Source organism: Triticum dicoccoides, chromosome 1A (genome assembly GCF_002162155.2).
Source record: "Triticum dicoccoides isolate Atlit2015 ecotype Zavitan chromosome 1A, WEW_v2.0, whole genome shotgun sequence".
Taxonomy (NCBI): Eukaryota; Viridiplantae; Streptophyta; class Magnoliopsida; order Poales; family Poaceae; genus Triticum; species Triticum dicoccoides.
In genome coordinates, this window is record NC_041380.1 from 571552571 (window position 1) to 571566479 (window position 13909).

The 13909-nt window shown below is 43.2% G+C and overlaps 1 protein-coding gene across 1 annotated transcript; it reads left to right on the forward strand.

Moving 5' to 3' along the window:
* Positions 1-325: 325 nt before the first annotated feature.
* LOC119355724 (noroxomaritidine/norcraugsodine reductase-like) lies at positions 326-3224 on the forward strand. The gene is made up of 5 exons (XM_037622578.1): positions 326-402; positions 483-690; positions 2415-2640; positions 2759-2865; positions 3063-3224. Exons 1-5 carry the CDS (start codon positions 326-328, stop codon positions 3222-3224), a joined length of 780 nt encoding a protein of 259 aa, XP_037478475.1.
* Positions 3225-13909: the final 10685 nt, after the last annotated feature.

Consider the following 13909-nt stretch of genomic DNA (forward strand, 5'->3'; position numbering starts at 1 on the left):
GCGCATGTCCATTGCCATATGTGTTATGAAGATCGTGGCTCTCAAGGCCAACCATGTCAAAACTCGACCACAAAGACACAAATTACCCAGTCTAACACCAGCCAACAAGAGCAAAATTCTAATTGATGGCCTGCTCTATAATATTATACCCTCCAGTTATTAGTTTATATATGTTCTTGGCCTAGCACGGCAGGAACTAGTCTTGCACAGCTGAAAGTTAAGGCTCGTTACCTCAACAATGTAGACGTGATCAGAATATATGTATGCACGCACAAACACACCGGTATCCTACGCTCAATTCGTCAACGCCGGAGGAGAAGGAGATATGACGACGAGCAGGGAGAAGAGGTGGAGCCTGGCCGGCACGACGGCCCTGGTCACCGGCGGCAGCAAAGGAATAGGGTACGTGCGTTTTTCTTGAGTTTTGGAGCCATCACTTACTCTCAGAAGGCATCATGCTTGATTCATGCGTACGTACGTAGGCGTGCCATTGTTGAGGAGCTCGCCGGCTTCGGGGCGCGGGTGCACACCTGCTCCCGCAACGCGGCGGAGCTGGAAGAGTGCCGCCGGCAGTGGGAGGATGAGAAGCTGGCGGTTACCGTCTCCGTGTGCGATGTCTCTGTGCGCTCTGAGAGGGTGAAGCTCATGGAGACGGTCAGGGAGTCCTTCGACGGCAAGCTGGACATACTGGTAAGCTCTAGCCGAATTTGCCTTTGCTTCATCGAGGTACTTTGATTTAATAATACTTCCTTCATCCCAAAATAAATGTCTCAACCTTTATTAAAAAAACTTTGTACTAAAATTAGGACAAAATTTTTTTTACGAGAAAAGTTAATACAAAGTTAAGACGCTTATTTTAAGATGGAGGGAGTATATGCCGCTAGGACCACGTTACATCATACTAAAAAAACTTGGTGCATTTTGATTTAAACTACGGCAAAACTAAAAAAGAACTTCAGGTTCACGCGGTTGGGCTAGGCTCCCATGTCCAGGTTTATTTTGGTTAATATATAGAGAGCACTCCAAATGATCCACCTTTGTCGTTTCTTGGATTCACCATGCCAGATTTTTTGCTAAGGTGATATTGAATGGATGAAGAAAGTGTAGTTTATCTCATGCTAAATATAGTCTGTACATACCATGTGGTAAGCGTGGTAAAAGCAATTTCAAACAGACAAAAAAATACAGTTTGTACATGAACTCACATTTATAGTAGTTGTCTAAGACAAGACTTCAGCCAACAAATTGCCTGATTAATGTCTTATTGGTGTGATATAAATTGTATTTTCAGTTAGGTATTTCTCAGCATGAAGCTAACAACCTCAATTTTGTGTATTAGACAAAACAAATATTAATAATATTACCTATTGCTGGTTAAAGTCTTCACTTAATAAATGGACTCTTGATCCAGCGTTGAGAGTCGCCTCGAGGGTTCCGTGCCCAGCCCGACCCTTGATCCACTCCGTCGGCGTTCCCGGCCGGAGTCGAGATGGGCGAGGCGCCTGGGAAGTTCGTATTTATAGTAGGTTTAGCTGTTGTGTTGCCCCTGTGGCGTATGGCGTGATGCCGAGAGGGAGCGTGCCGCTGGCGCTTTCGAGCCGCGCGTGGTGGCTAGCGGCTGCTGCGCTGCTGTTGCTGCTGCTCCAGGGGGGGCTGGCAGATGGCGGTGGCAGGGCCGGCGTGTCTCTGAATAAGCTCGACAGGTTACCTGACTCAGCGGAGGAACCTCGCTTCGTCCTCGACTCAAGCAGCTATCGTGGTGGTGGAGGCAGAGTTGAGGAGAAGTGGAGCACAGGACTCCGGCGATTGGGTTGGAGCTCATCCACACCGGTGCTTACGGAGAAGCTACGGCGCCAGCTGAGGCCTTCCGGCAGCGGCTTTTGGCAGCCGGTCTTCGACGCTCCGCCGGTGTATCTTCTGGCCGAAAGGCGTCCGTTTGGAGCTTCGGCGGCTACAGATCGACGCCGGCTCACCTTCTTCCTCCTGGCCTGGAGCCATATTGGGAGGCAGTGTGGTTCAAGCTTGGAGTCCATCACCTCTTCCTCCGGTTTCCTCTGGAGCTGGCGGCGGCGTGGTGGCGGTGTGCCCACACCAAGTGGTTTTGTCCCCGGTGGTGGCGACACTGTATCTCAGCTGAGAGCCAGATTTGGACCCGATTGTAATCTGAGATCTTGCTTTAGGGTCCTCCATGCAAAAAGTCAGGGGCTTGGGTGTAATTTTATTTTCTTGAAGTCCTTATCTGAGCTTTGTAATGCCACGGTTGTGTATTAATGAAGCTCGCTGGATCCTTCGGGATCCATCTTTGTTCAAAAAAAAAAAAATGGAATATATCAAGTGAAGGAGTAATTGAAAATCCCAAAAAAGATCCACGGGATATATGAAACTTTCTTAACCCGTGCATATCGACAACATAGGTGAACAATGCAGGGCAATTGGTTTTGAAAGCGGCTACAGAGTGGACGGCGGAGGACTACGCACAATTGATGGAGACTAACTTAGAGTCAAGCTTCCACCTTAGTCAGCTCACGCACCCTCTACTCGTCAACGCCTCTGTACTTGGTGGAGGTAGCATCATCAACATCTCCTCTGTTGGAGGTATATTTGGCTACCCAGGCCTCGCACTTTATGGCATCACAAAAGGTACATATGCGCCTGACAAGATAAACAAGCTTATGGAATAATACTCCATGCAATAAATGTGGCCTAACCTCTTGTTTTGGTTTTTGTTTCTCATTTATACATGCTGGCTCACATGCAGGAGGAATGAACCAATTTACAAGGAGCCTCGCCACTGAGTGGGCTAGAGACAATATTCGTGTGAACTCTGTTGCCCCAGGCATTGTGTCAACAGACATGATCAAAGATGTAAGTGTTGAGATTGTATTGTGACTCCATCTGGTTTTTGGCTAGCCCTGTTCCAAGTATATGATGTCCTAAAAATACCCAGCAATTACTGAGATCAGTCAGATATATCTAACTGATTTATTGTTAAAACATTTTATACTTATGTAACTTCTATTTTGGTCCTGACATATATACTTTGGTTGTTGTGGATGCAACAGTTAGAGCCGGATGCCCTTGAGGAAGCATGCTCGCGGATCCCGATGGGCCGGAGTGGCAAGCCAACGGAGGTCGCTTCAGTGGTGTCCTTCCTTTGTATGCCCACGGCGTCCTATATCACCGGCCAGGTTATTTGTATCGACGGCGGTCGAACCATTTATTAGAGTCTACTACCTCCGTCCCATAATATAAGAACGTTTTTTACACTGCCACTAGTGTTAAAAATGTTCTTATATTATGGGACGGAGGGAGTAGCTGCTAGTGCTACTACTCCGATTGGGGAAAATAAATTAATTAATCATGATATACCTACATCATGTTTGTCGATGTTTGGTCTCGTTACAAATATAGGAGTATGTTGTTCTATGACCATGTATGGAGTAAGAAATGCCTAGAAGAAGCATACACTCCAGTTATGCTCACATGTAAGTTCGCATTTTTGTTATGACATACGGCCGCATTGATATCAATCGTGACCATTCGAGGACTCATTGCAACTCGTTAATATCATCGATTGTTTTGTAGAAACAACCCATGATATTGATTTTTAGAACTAGTACTTTTTCCTGGCTAGCCACGGGAAATGCTTTAGGCAAAGGCTGCTGGGTCTGGCTGGCGGCTAGATCTGGCTCGTCGCGCAGTGCTGCTGGGCAGCTTCAATGGCAACAAGGTGTGGTGGTGGTCCTGTTTGGTGATGGTGCGGTCGCTATGCAAGGTGTGCGGGTCAGTGAAGGCTCGGGCAATGGAGGTGCTGGTTGGCGTCACCAAGTGTGTCGCAGTGAGGTTGTGATGTTCCGGGTGAAAGTCTGGCTGGGGTTACGGCCGGCGGCGGCGACACCTGTGGGCATCGTCATCCTTCTTCGAGGCATCGCTGGGGAGATCCGTGCATTCTCATCTCCTAAATCAAGCTCTTCGGGTGAAAGCCAAGATCCTCTTGTAGGATCGGGCGGTGGCGGTGTCTCCAACACCGATTTCCCTCTTGAGGGCGCTGCCTTGAAGATCGTGATCCCTCTCGCTCTTCCTTGAGGCTGCATGTGCACGACATCATGGTCAGCCGGTGCCCGACTAGCGGTGCGGTTGTTGCGTTGCGACTTGTGTGGCGACGATGATGGCTGCAAGATGAGCAGGGTCATGGCTTGTCTTCATTGTCGATAGTCTGGCATGTTCCTGGGGTTGAAGTCGGAGCTGCGGTATTGCGGGGCGATACTACGGCAACGATGCCAAGCAATGGGCACATTGTACTCTCTCGGTCCAAGGCGCGCTCATTTTCTCCTGCGAGGCTCGTCATCAAAGTCGGAGCTGCCTCGTCCTCGACACGTGAGGTCGATTGTTTGGCCTCGAACGGTAGGGTTCCGTGTACCATTCGTTCGGAGGGGTCTTGACGGGTCGTCAACGACGAAGTCAGAGTCGCTTGCTCGGGGAGAGGTGATGACGATGACATTGCGGGCAGCCTCGATGGTGTCCTTTCCTCGGTGGTGTGTGTGGGTCTTGTGGGTGCCAGGTCGGTCGTGTGACTTCTCTGTAGGCATGTTGTAACGATTTTCGTCCGGGTTTCCTTAATTAACAGGGCAACTCTCTTCGACCTTTTTTATTGAATAGGGCCCTAAGGGCCGCGTTTCAAAAATAGCTGTGATAACCACTATGACAACGAAGTTTCTTGTGCCCACTCACTTCTTTTTCTCTACTTGTGGCAAATGTAACGTTAAAAAAATATGTTCCTTTCTCGTTTTTTGTTCTGTTAGGCTGTTTTACTATATTTTTTTCTCCTTTTTAGTGTTCTTCCTTACAAAAATTATTCAAATTCATGAACTTTCAGGAAAATATAATTTTATAAAAAATGCATGGTTTATTTTCAATTTTGTGAACTTTTTTCACATTCCATGAAATTTTTATAATTGTTGAAATATTTTGTCTAAATCGATGAACTTTTTACAAATCCATAAACCTTTTTTAAAATCTAGTGAACCTTTTTAAATTTCATGAATTTTCCTCAAAATCGATAACCTTTTAAAATTCACCTTCTCTAATCCATGAGCTATTTTCCAAAATTCGACGAACTTTTTTGGAATTTGTGAACATTTTTTCAAAATTGATGAAGTTTTTTGAAATTACGATTTTTTAATTCAAAATCAACGAAAATTTTTCAAATTTGCAAACTTTTCTTGAATTTGCGAACTTTTTCAGGTCAATGAACTTTTTCAATTTTTTGCTTTTTCAAATTTGAGATTTTTTTTCCAAAATCATGACAGAAACTGTTTCAAATCCATGAATTTATTTGAATTCAAAGGCTTTTTCTGATTTTCTTGAGGCTTTATTTTATTTTATTTTTCACAAGTCAATCGTCTGATTTTCTTGATCGGTCAACTGGTCAAGCATCAACAGGTCAACCATTGACCCAAAGAAAATGAGCTGCGCGCCTGCCAAGTGATCACGCCGCGCGCTGATAGGTCGGCCCATATATGCAGCCGCATGGGCGCTGGAACCCATAACCTACATACAAGGCGCCAATTAGGAGATCTTAGCATTGTTTCCACTTCGCGTGAGTATAGCCGCGCCCCAATATGACGCATTTTTTTACATATAGAAGTGTGACGCACAGGGTCCAGGCGACTGGGCCAGCCCTCCGACCACGACGCGAAGCATGTTTTCTTATAATGTGTGAAGCAAAAATGCCAAGAAAAGGAGCGTCCTCGCAACTTCGACGAACCCAAGACCTTGAAGTGTAATTGCCAGCTGCTGACAAGTACAACAACTAACTGTTCTTGATTGATACGAATCACAAAATTATTTAATTACAAACTTCAGCGCTGGCAATTCAAAAACATTTTTTGAAATGTTCAACAAAATTTCTTAAAAATTGAACAAATTTTGGAATTCTGAATATTAAAAAACAAATAAATTTTGAAAACATGAATACATTTATAAATTCCCCAAACATTTTTTAAAATGTGAAAAGTTTTTCAAAATTCCAAACATATTTTCAAGAACACGAACAAAATTTTGAAAACAATGAACAATTTTTGAAAAACATAAATAAAAACTTTGAAAATCAGGGAAAATATGAAATTCTGAACATTTTTGAAAAATTTGAATATATGGAAATTGTGAACCATTTGTTGAAAAATAAACAAATTTGTAAAACATTAAAAAATCCAAAGAAACTTTGAAATTTATGACCTTCTGAAAAAAAATAGAAACAGAAAAAAGAGGAGAAAGAATTTAAAAAGAGTGTAAAATAAATAAATAAAAACCAAAAGAAACCAAAAAAACCCAATAAAAGAAACAAAAACGGGTTCAAGGAACCTTCTAGAATGTTCCAGAAAAAACATATATGAACTCCTAACATGTTCCTAAGCCAGGAGAAAACGTAACAGTTAACATTGCCTCGCCCCCTATCGGTCCCTAGCATGGTGTCGGTGTCCAGTGCAAAAGCACGACACTTTGCCGCAATAAGCGGCATATAGGGTTTACCAGAGATGACAACTAAGACAACCATGCATGCTAAATAAGCATCACCTCACCTGCCCTTGGTTGTTGACACTGGACTAATCCCATGTTTGTTCGCAAAGACGCACATTCTTTTCTGCCAGCTTCGCTATGTGCACATGCATATGTGATTATGTTAATTAATCTTTTACTCTTTCCGTGTTTGGCCAAAATAAAAGAACAAACATGTTAGTAGGTCAAATGCCAGAGGCAGGGTTCATTGATTCATCTTAAATCTTCAAAAGGAGGCAATCAAGTCCATGATGGTAAGCAAACTGATCAGCTTCTTACCTCTCATAATATAAGTACCTTACCTCAACAGAGCTGCACTGTTAGGACAGATCTTCTCATTTCAGGAGCTAAAATTTATTCTGATGCCGCTTTCAATTGTTCGACGATTCCAGGACTTCTACATGGAACAACAACTACTGGAGTTGGAGTGTTTCTCTGTTTTTTGCAGGAGCAAGCTGAGGTCAATGTGCAAATTCAAGCTTCCACTCAAAACACAAGCACGCCTCTTCAAGCTGAAGCCTTTGCTTTTCTTCTTGCAGCTCAAATTGCTCACAGGCTTCACATTAATAGGCCTACTTTCCTCACTGGTTGTCTCTCCTTGGCAAAAACGGCAGCAGAAAGAAGTGTTTTGGCTGATTCTACCCCTTGATCCATCAAGAAATATCTTGCTGAATTTTTCTCTCTTACTAAAGATCTCCAAGCACATGTGTTTCATATATCAAGAGAGATCAATGGCATAGCTCACAATGTGGCTTATCAGGTTCTTAGATGTTCTATAGAACCTGACATTAGTTGTTTTGCTTCAGCTCATTCAAATAGGACATGCCCTGTAGTTTCCCTCCTTTCCAATATCAATTTTCAAGTGTACTTCACGCTGTAAGATGTTATTGAACTGAATAAAAATGTTGGCGCTTTGTGCGCCTTTCTCTGTTCAAAAAAAAAGTAGTGTAGTTAAACTTTATAATTTTTTTCTTACACCCATGTTTAAATCACCATGCTTTTGTAAATAAGAAAGGGCTAAAAACTGCATAGCAGTATTGGGTAGTCTCTTACTTTTTTATCACCGACGGCAACTCGCCTCCAAAGGTGCCACTTTTCAGCACAAAGACAAAAAAACAGTGGCCAAAAATCGTATGACCCACGAGGATGACATGAAATGAAAAGAATCGAGAGACGAATCAGCTGCGAACAAATTAAGCTTTATGGACAAAGTGTCAAAATCAAAACAAGTCAGATTAGTTAGAGCAAGCAAGCAGGTTTCAACTTGGTGTGATTAAAGCCAACGACGACATTACCGATCTCTGTGGTGGGAGTGGGACCCACCAGTGGAAGCTGACAGACCATTTGCATGCAGTTTGCACATCTCAATGGTGGTCCTTCAGACCTTACGCAACGCTCCAGCCATGAGGGTTTCTTTAACCGCGAGGAGATGAGCCCGCCGTCGCCACTGGTCATGCAGACTTTGCCTGCCGTTTTCTCCGACGACGGTGAGGTGAGTGGCGAGGGAAGGACACATAGTCGATGGCAGTCGCTTCTGGGCCGTCAGCATATATATTCATCTAAGTATAGGTTGATCCTTACGTCTAGATACATTCATTTGAGTGTTAATTAATATGGGACGAAGGGAGCAGTGTGAGTTGATCCTGATTTGGAAATGTCACGACGCACTGGATCGGATTGGAGTAATAGGCGAACAGCTATGAGCCAAACTAGGTCAACTTGTAGGGTGGCCGGTGTTTGTGTGTTTCACACAATGGGGATCTGGAAGCAAGTTTGGCATCTGGATCTTGAGAGGTGACAATCATGCTCCCTGATGCTTGCCCTGGCTTGGTTGGTGGCACTGAACTGATCCCATGCGTTGTTCGCACATGGCAACATTCTCTTCTGCCCTGCTTTTCTGTGTGCACATGCAAGTGCGATTATGTTAACCGGTACGGTCTTAGGCCTAACCAAAAACATGCTGATTGGTCAAATGCCAGAGGTAGGGTAGGTTCATCATTATTATGTATGAAGATTATAAATTTTGTCCAGATCCATGTTTAAAACATGGGTCTAACTATATCACATCTAGATGTGAGATAATTTCTATTATCTCACATCTAACATGACATCAACCTACATGGCAGCCTCTTTTGTTGACAACTACGATTAGTTCCTCCCTCCCTCCCGTTTCCAACTTCATTCCCCAGGCCTGTTTGTTTGTCCTGGATTGTTTGTTTGTCGCTGCCCAACCCACCCCCATCACCCGCTGAAGCATTGGACACACATTTGTTATTGACATGTGCACGTACAGCTGAACGCTTGTCTCAAAACACACACACACACAGCTGAACGCACACTGAACACCACCATACATGTGTGAAACAATACGTAGAACCATGCATTTTTGTTTTCACTCTACATGCCACGTGCGTACATGCAAGAGTGAGATTATTATTTTTATTTAGTATCGAGAAATGTTCCCTGCTCACTGAAAAAATGTTCATGAAAAGTAGCATTGTTCGCATGTATTTTTAAAATTCATGCAGTGTAAAAAAATCGTGCAGCTTTACAAAAATGTTCATGAAATTTAGAGAATATTCACATAGTTTAAAAAAGTTTCATATAATGCAAGATAAATGTTCCAATGTGCATTTTTTAACATATACTCCTATAATAGAAAGTTAAAAAACATGTGCTTGAAAAAATGTTAATCATGCATTTGAAAAAAATATTAAACATATATAAAATTTGGTTGGGCTTGTAAGTGAGACAAAAAAAGGTTGGGCCCTAGTTGCGAGTCGAGAGTGGACTTGCAACTAGGACAAAAATGTTTGGGCCTAGTTGCGAGTCGAGGGTGAACTTGCAACTGAGACAAAAAAAGGTCGGGCCCCGGTTGCGAGTCAACAGTGGACTTGCAATTAGGACAAAAAAATATCGGGGCCGAGTTGCGAGTCAAGAGTGGGATTGCAACTGGGAAAAAAAGGTCAGACTCCAGTTGCGAGTCGAGGGTGGACTTGCAACTGGGACAAAAATAGGTTGGACGCACAGTTGCGAGTTAAGGGTGGGCTTGCAACTGGGACAAAAAAGGTCTGGCCCCCGTTGCGAGTCGAGAGTGGACTTGCAATTAGGACAAAAAAATGTCAGGGCCCAGTTGTGAGTCAAGAGTGGGATTGCAACTGGGGAAAAAAGTTGGGCCCCAATTGCGAGTCAAAGGTGGACTTGCAACTATGACAAAAAAATGTCGGACCCCCAGTTGCGAGTTAAGGGTGGAAATGCAATTGGGAAAAAAGGTCGAGCCCTAGTTGCGAGTCGAGAGTGGACTTGCATCTCAAACAAAAAAGGTCAGACCCCCAGTCCATGGTGGACTTGCAACTGGGATAACTACGAGCCTAGTTGCAAGTCGAGGGTAGACTTGCATCTGGGACGAAAACCAAACTACAGTCCCAGCTGCGAGTCAAGGGTAGACTTACAAAAACACGTGCTCCATTTGCAAGTCGGGGGTAGACTTACAACTGAGACGACTACAAAACTGCGAGCCCAGTTGCGAGTCAAGGGGTGACTTGCAACTAGGATTAAACAAATTACGGGCTCAGTTGCAAGTCAAGGATGGACCTACAAAAAAGCGATGAAAAGTAAAACAAAGGTCGAATTTCAAGTCAAGGGTGGGCTTGCAACTGGGATAAAACAAACTATAGACCTAGTTGCGATTCGAGGATGGACTTGCAACTGAAACAACTAAAAAAATTATGATGCAAGTTGCGAGCCGAGGGTGGACTTGCAGCTCGGACAACTAAACAAAACTACAATACGAGTTGCAAGTGCAAGATGGACTTGCAGCCGTGACAACCACAAGCTATGGGTCCAGTTGCGAGTCAAGGGTGAACTTGCAACTGAGACAACTACGAAACTACGAGCCAAGTTGTGAGTTAAGGGTGAACTTGCAACTAAGATGAAAACAAACTACATGCCTAGTTGCGAGCAAAGGGTTGACTTGCAACTTGGACGCTAACAAACTACGAACTCAGATGCGAGTCGGGAGTGAACTTGCAACTAGGATGACAAAGAAAACACATGCATAGTTGTGAGTCGGGGGTGAACTTGCATCAGTGACAACTACGAATCTATTTGTGAGCCGAGGATGGGCTCTACAAATTCTCCACCATGCCACAAAAAACGCACAACGAAAACAAATAGAAAATAAACAGGCCGTGCCTCCCAAACGACAACATATATGGTTCATATCTAACGGTATATAAGTTAGGTGAGACATTGTTCACTCTCATGTACATGATAATTAGCAAAACTAATCAGAAACAGAACCCCTAGATCACACCGTAAAAATGGTTGAACAAAAAACGGACGCACAAGAAGATCGACAAATAGATACCAGACATACGACACGATATGAGATGCGCGACAAAATAATCCGCAATCAAGATTTACATGACATTTAAAGCAAATAGATGACAGTGTGATTTTATTACGGATTTAAAAAAATAAAAAAGAATAAAAAAGAAAAAGTAAAAATAAAAGAAAAAAGAAATGGAAAAGAGGAAAATATAAAATACAAAAACATGAAACTACAATAGTTCATAATTTAAAACAAATAATGAAAACAGAAAAGAAAGAAATGACAGAAAAAGAAATAAAACGCCACAGCTCATATATAGACTAGAACCCATAAGGTACGAGCCAAGCACAGCTAGCTAACGTAGCAGCCGAGCGCAGCTACCTGACGTAAGCTTCTGAAACGGAACAACCGGTCAAAAAAACGTAACGCTACACGAGTGCATGTTTTAAAAAAACACAGATCTTAAAGTTTTCAATCAAACGGCTTAAGAGTTAGATGTGAGATAAGTATTTCACATCTAGATGTGAAATAGCAAACCTATTAAAACATCGTACATATTTTTGCACACAGCATCGCTGTGGTAGTCTATTTTCGCACCGACGACTAAGCCCCAAAAGTGACACTTTTTCTCGGCAAAGGCATAAATAAATAATCAGTGGCGACTAATCGCGCGACCGCCGATGACGACGTGAATTGAAATGAAAAAGAAACCGAGATACAAATCAGCCGCGAACAAAAGCGTTGTCGACAAACATGTCAAAAATAATTAAAACAGGTGCTTTTCAATTCAAACGTAGGTAGTGGGTGAAATTCACGTTACCCCCAACAACGGCCGGGCCGGATTAGTTAGGGCACTTAGCTTTTTTTTTAGAATAGCACTTAACTTTCACTGGGTGTAGATTAGTTAAGGCACTTAGCTTTCACTGGGTGTTGATTTCGAAGCCAACGACACTATTATCTCTATGGTGGGACCCACCAGGGGAAGATGGCCATATCGTTCGTTGCAGTTTGCACATTGTGACACGGTGGTGTGGTAGCTCCAACGACTCAAGATGCTTATATTATTGGAACAAGGGAGATCATGGAACATCGGTGTTATCAATGGATGAAGCTGCACTGTATTTTGGATACGGTTTTTGTACACTCAGCAAGCAAACCTTGGTTGGTGTTAGGAGGTGTACCATGCATGTAGTGCAGTGGCGCACATGTACTACTACTAAGGGGCCGTTTGGTTTTACGCCTAGCAATGCCACACTTTGCCATACAATGTTGTTAAACTTGTCTAAGGTTAGTTTTTTAAAATGAGAGCTACAAGTTGGCCAGCCCAAGGGAATCTTACTACATTTTTGTGTGTATGTCATGTGGGGTCCTAGTGTGGCTTGCCTAAGGTGTGGGTCAAATTTGCCTAACCTTAAATGTGGCAATGTTTTTCATAATGACAAATAGTGTTTGTTATAAATGTTATATATTTCACTTTGGCGATGTGATTTATGTACATCAGAGGTGATAGGACATGTGAGTTGCTGGCGTTCGTTAGGATGCTCTACCCACCCAGCTGGTTGTTTATCTAACGACTAGCAATTCTATTTTGGCGCCATCGACGCCGGGATCAGTCCACTAAAAGATTAAGTTAGCTGAAACGACATGATCAGTAGGTTGTTACAGTTTTTAATATGGTTACACACGTGAAAGCTAGCAGCAAGCACAGCCACATACGCGTACACGTCACTGCATGCCGGGCCCGGCGCGCATGGGCCGCCGGATGTGTAGCGGATGGCTGGGATGCGTCCTCGTCGGAGAACACGCGAGTTGACGTGGCGGCCACTTCAACGCCGTCGCCTACCAGGTCGGCATGCAGGTGGGTGCCACTGATTGATAGCTCGGGCCCGCACGTCATGGACCACCTACCCGCCGGGCCACGTTGACAGTTAAACTGGCCACGTGACACACCAACGCCACCCGTTTTTAAGTTGGAGATTATGTGCAAATAGCACCCTGGAGTACCGTGATTAGTAGCACGGCACTCGGTGAAACTATTTCTTAGGGTGCACTCAAAGTCTCAAAGGAACGAACATTGGCTTCTGGTGATAGGGTCACAAGCTTGGGTCGTCATTAGCATGGCAAACCGTGCAATGCATGATTAGTCTAGCGATCACCGTGTGCTACCCCTAGACAAAGGCTAGTTGCTCACGGTTTTCTACTTCTTGGTAAAAGTCTATGCTAGAGATTTGCGTTCGCCTTCGCAGTCAACTCCAAATGGCGCATCAAGACCCGGTCATATAAAACTAGCCACGATGTAGGTAGCATTTTGATATCGGCAAGTAATTCCGTGAGTGTATGTATGATGTCACTTGGAAACTTCTAGTATTGGGTCGTCTACGATGTTAGAATTACGTGTGCCTGGTTTTTTTAAGAGGAAATGTTTACGGGATATTATAGAATTGGCACCATGATGGCAAAGAAGAACATGCATGATTAAGGCCTGTCTACGTCTCTGCTGACAAGAGAGCTCTATACCAAGGTTTTACTAAGAGAGCTTTATATCAATGTTTGAGATTTATCGTTGTTTGACTATGATGGCTTTATATCATTCGACTAAGACGTAATGTAAGAGAGCCTTATATCAATGTTTGTAGAAATCGATTGAGACCTCAATCGATTAAGATCTAGCAAAATTGTATAATTAAGCAATGGTTTTAACTTGCCAGGTAATATATCAATGTTTTGATGATTCAAGACAGACGTAGTCTTGTCCATGAGTACGATTTTTTTCTATGGGTGAGAGTGACTTTTTGATCACACAATAGTATATTGAGTGGTCTTAAAAGCTTGAAAGTCATTTATGAAAGAGACTTCAAATGATTTGTTGATACCTTGAAGAAAATAAATCCACTAACCTAACTACCATTTCTTCAATGGTCAGGACATTTTGTACGATTATGTTGGAGTTTCCGCTTTTAATATTAGAAGCTTGTATTGAGACTAACTGTTGCATCAACGCTTATACAACAGCATACA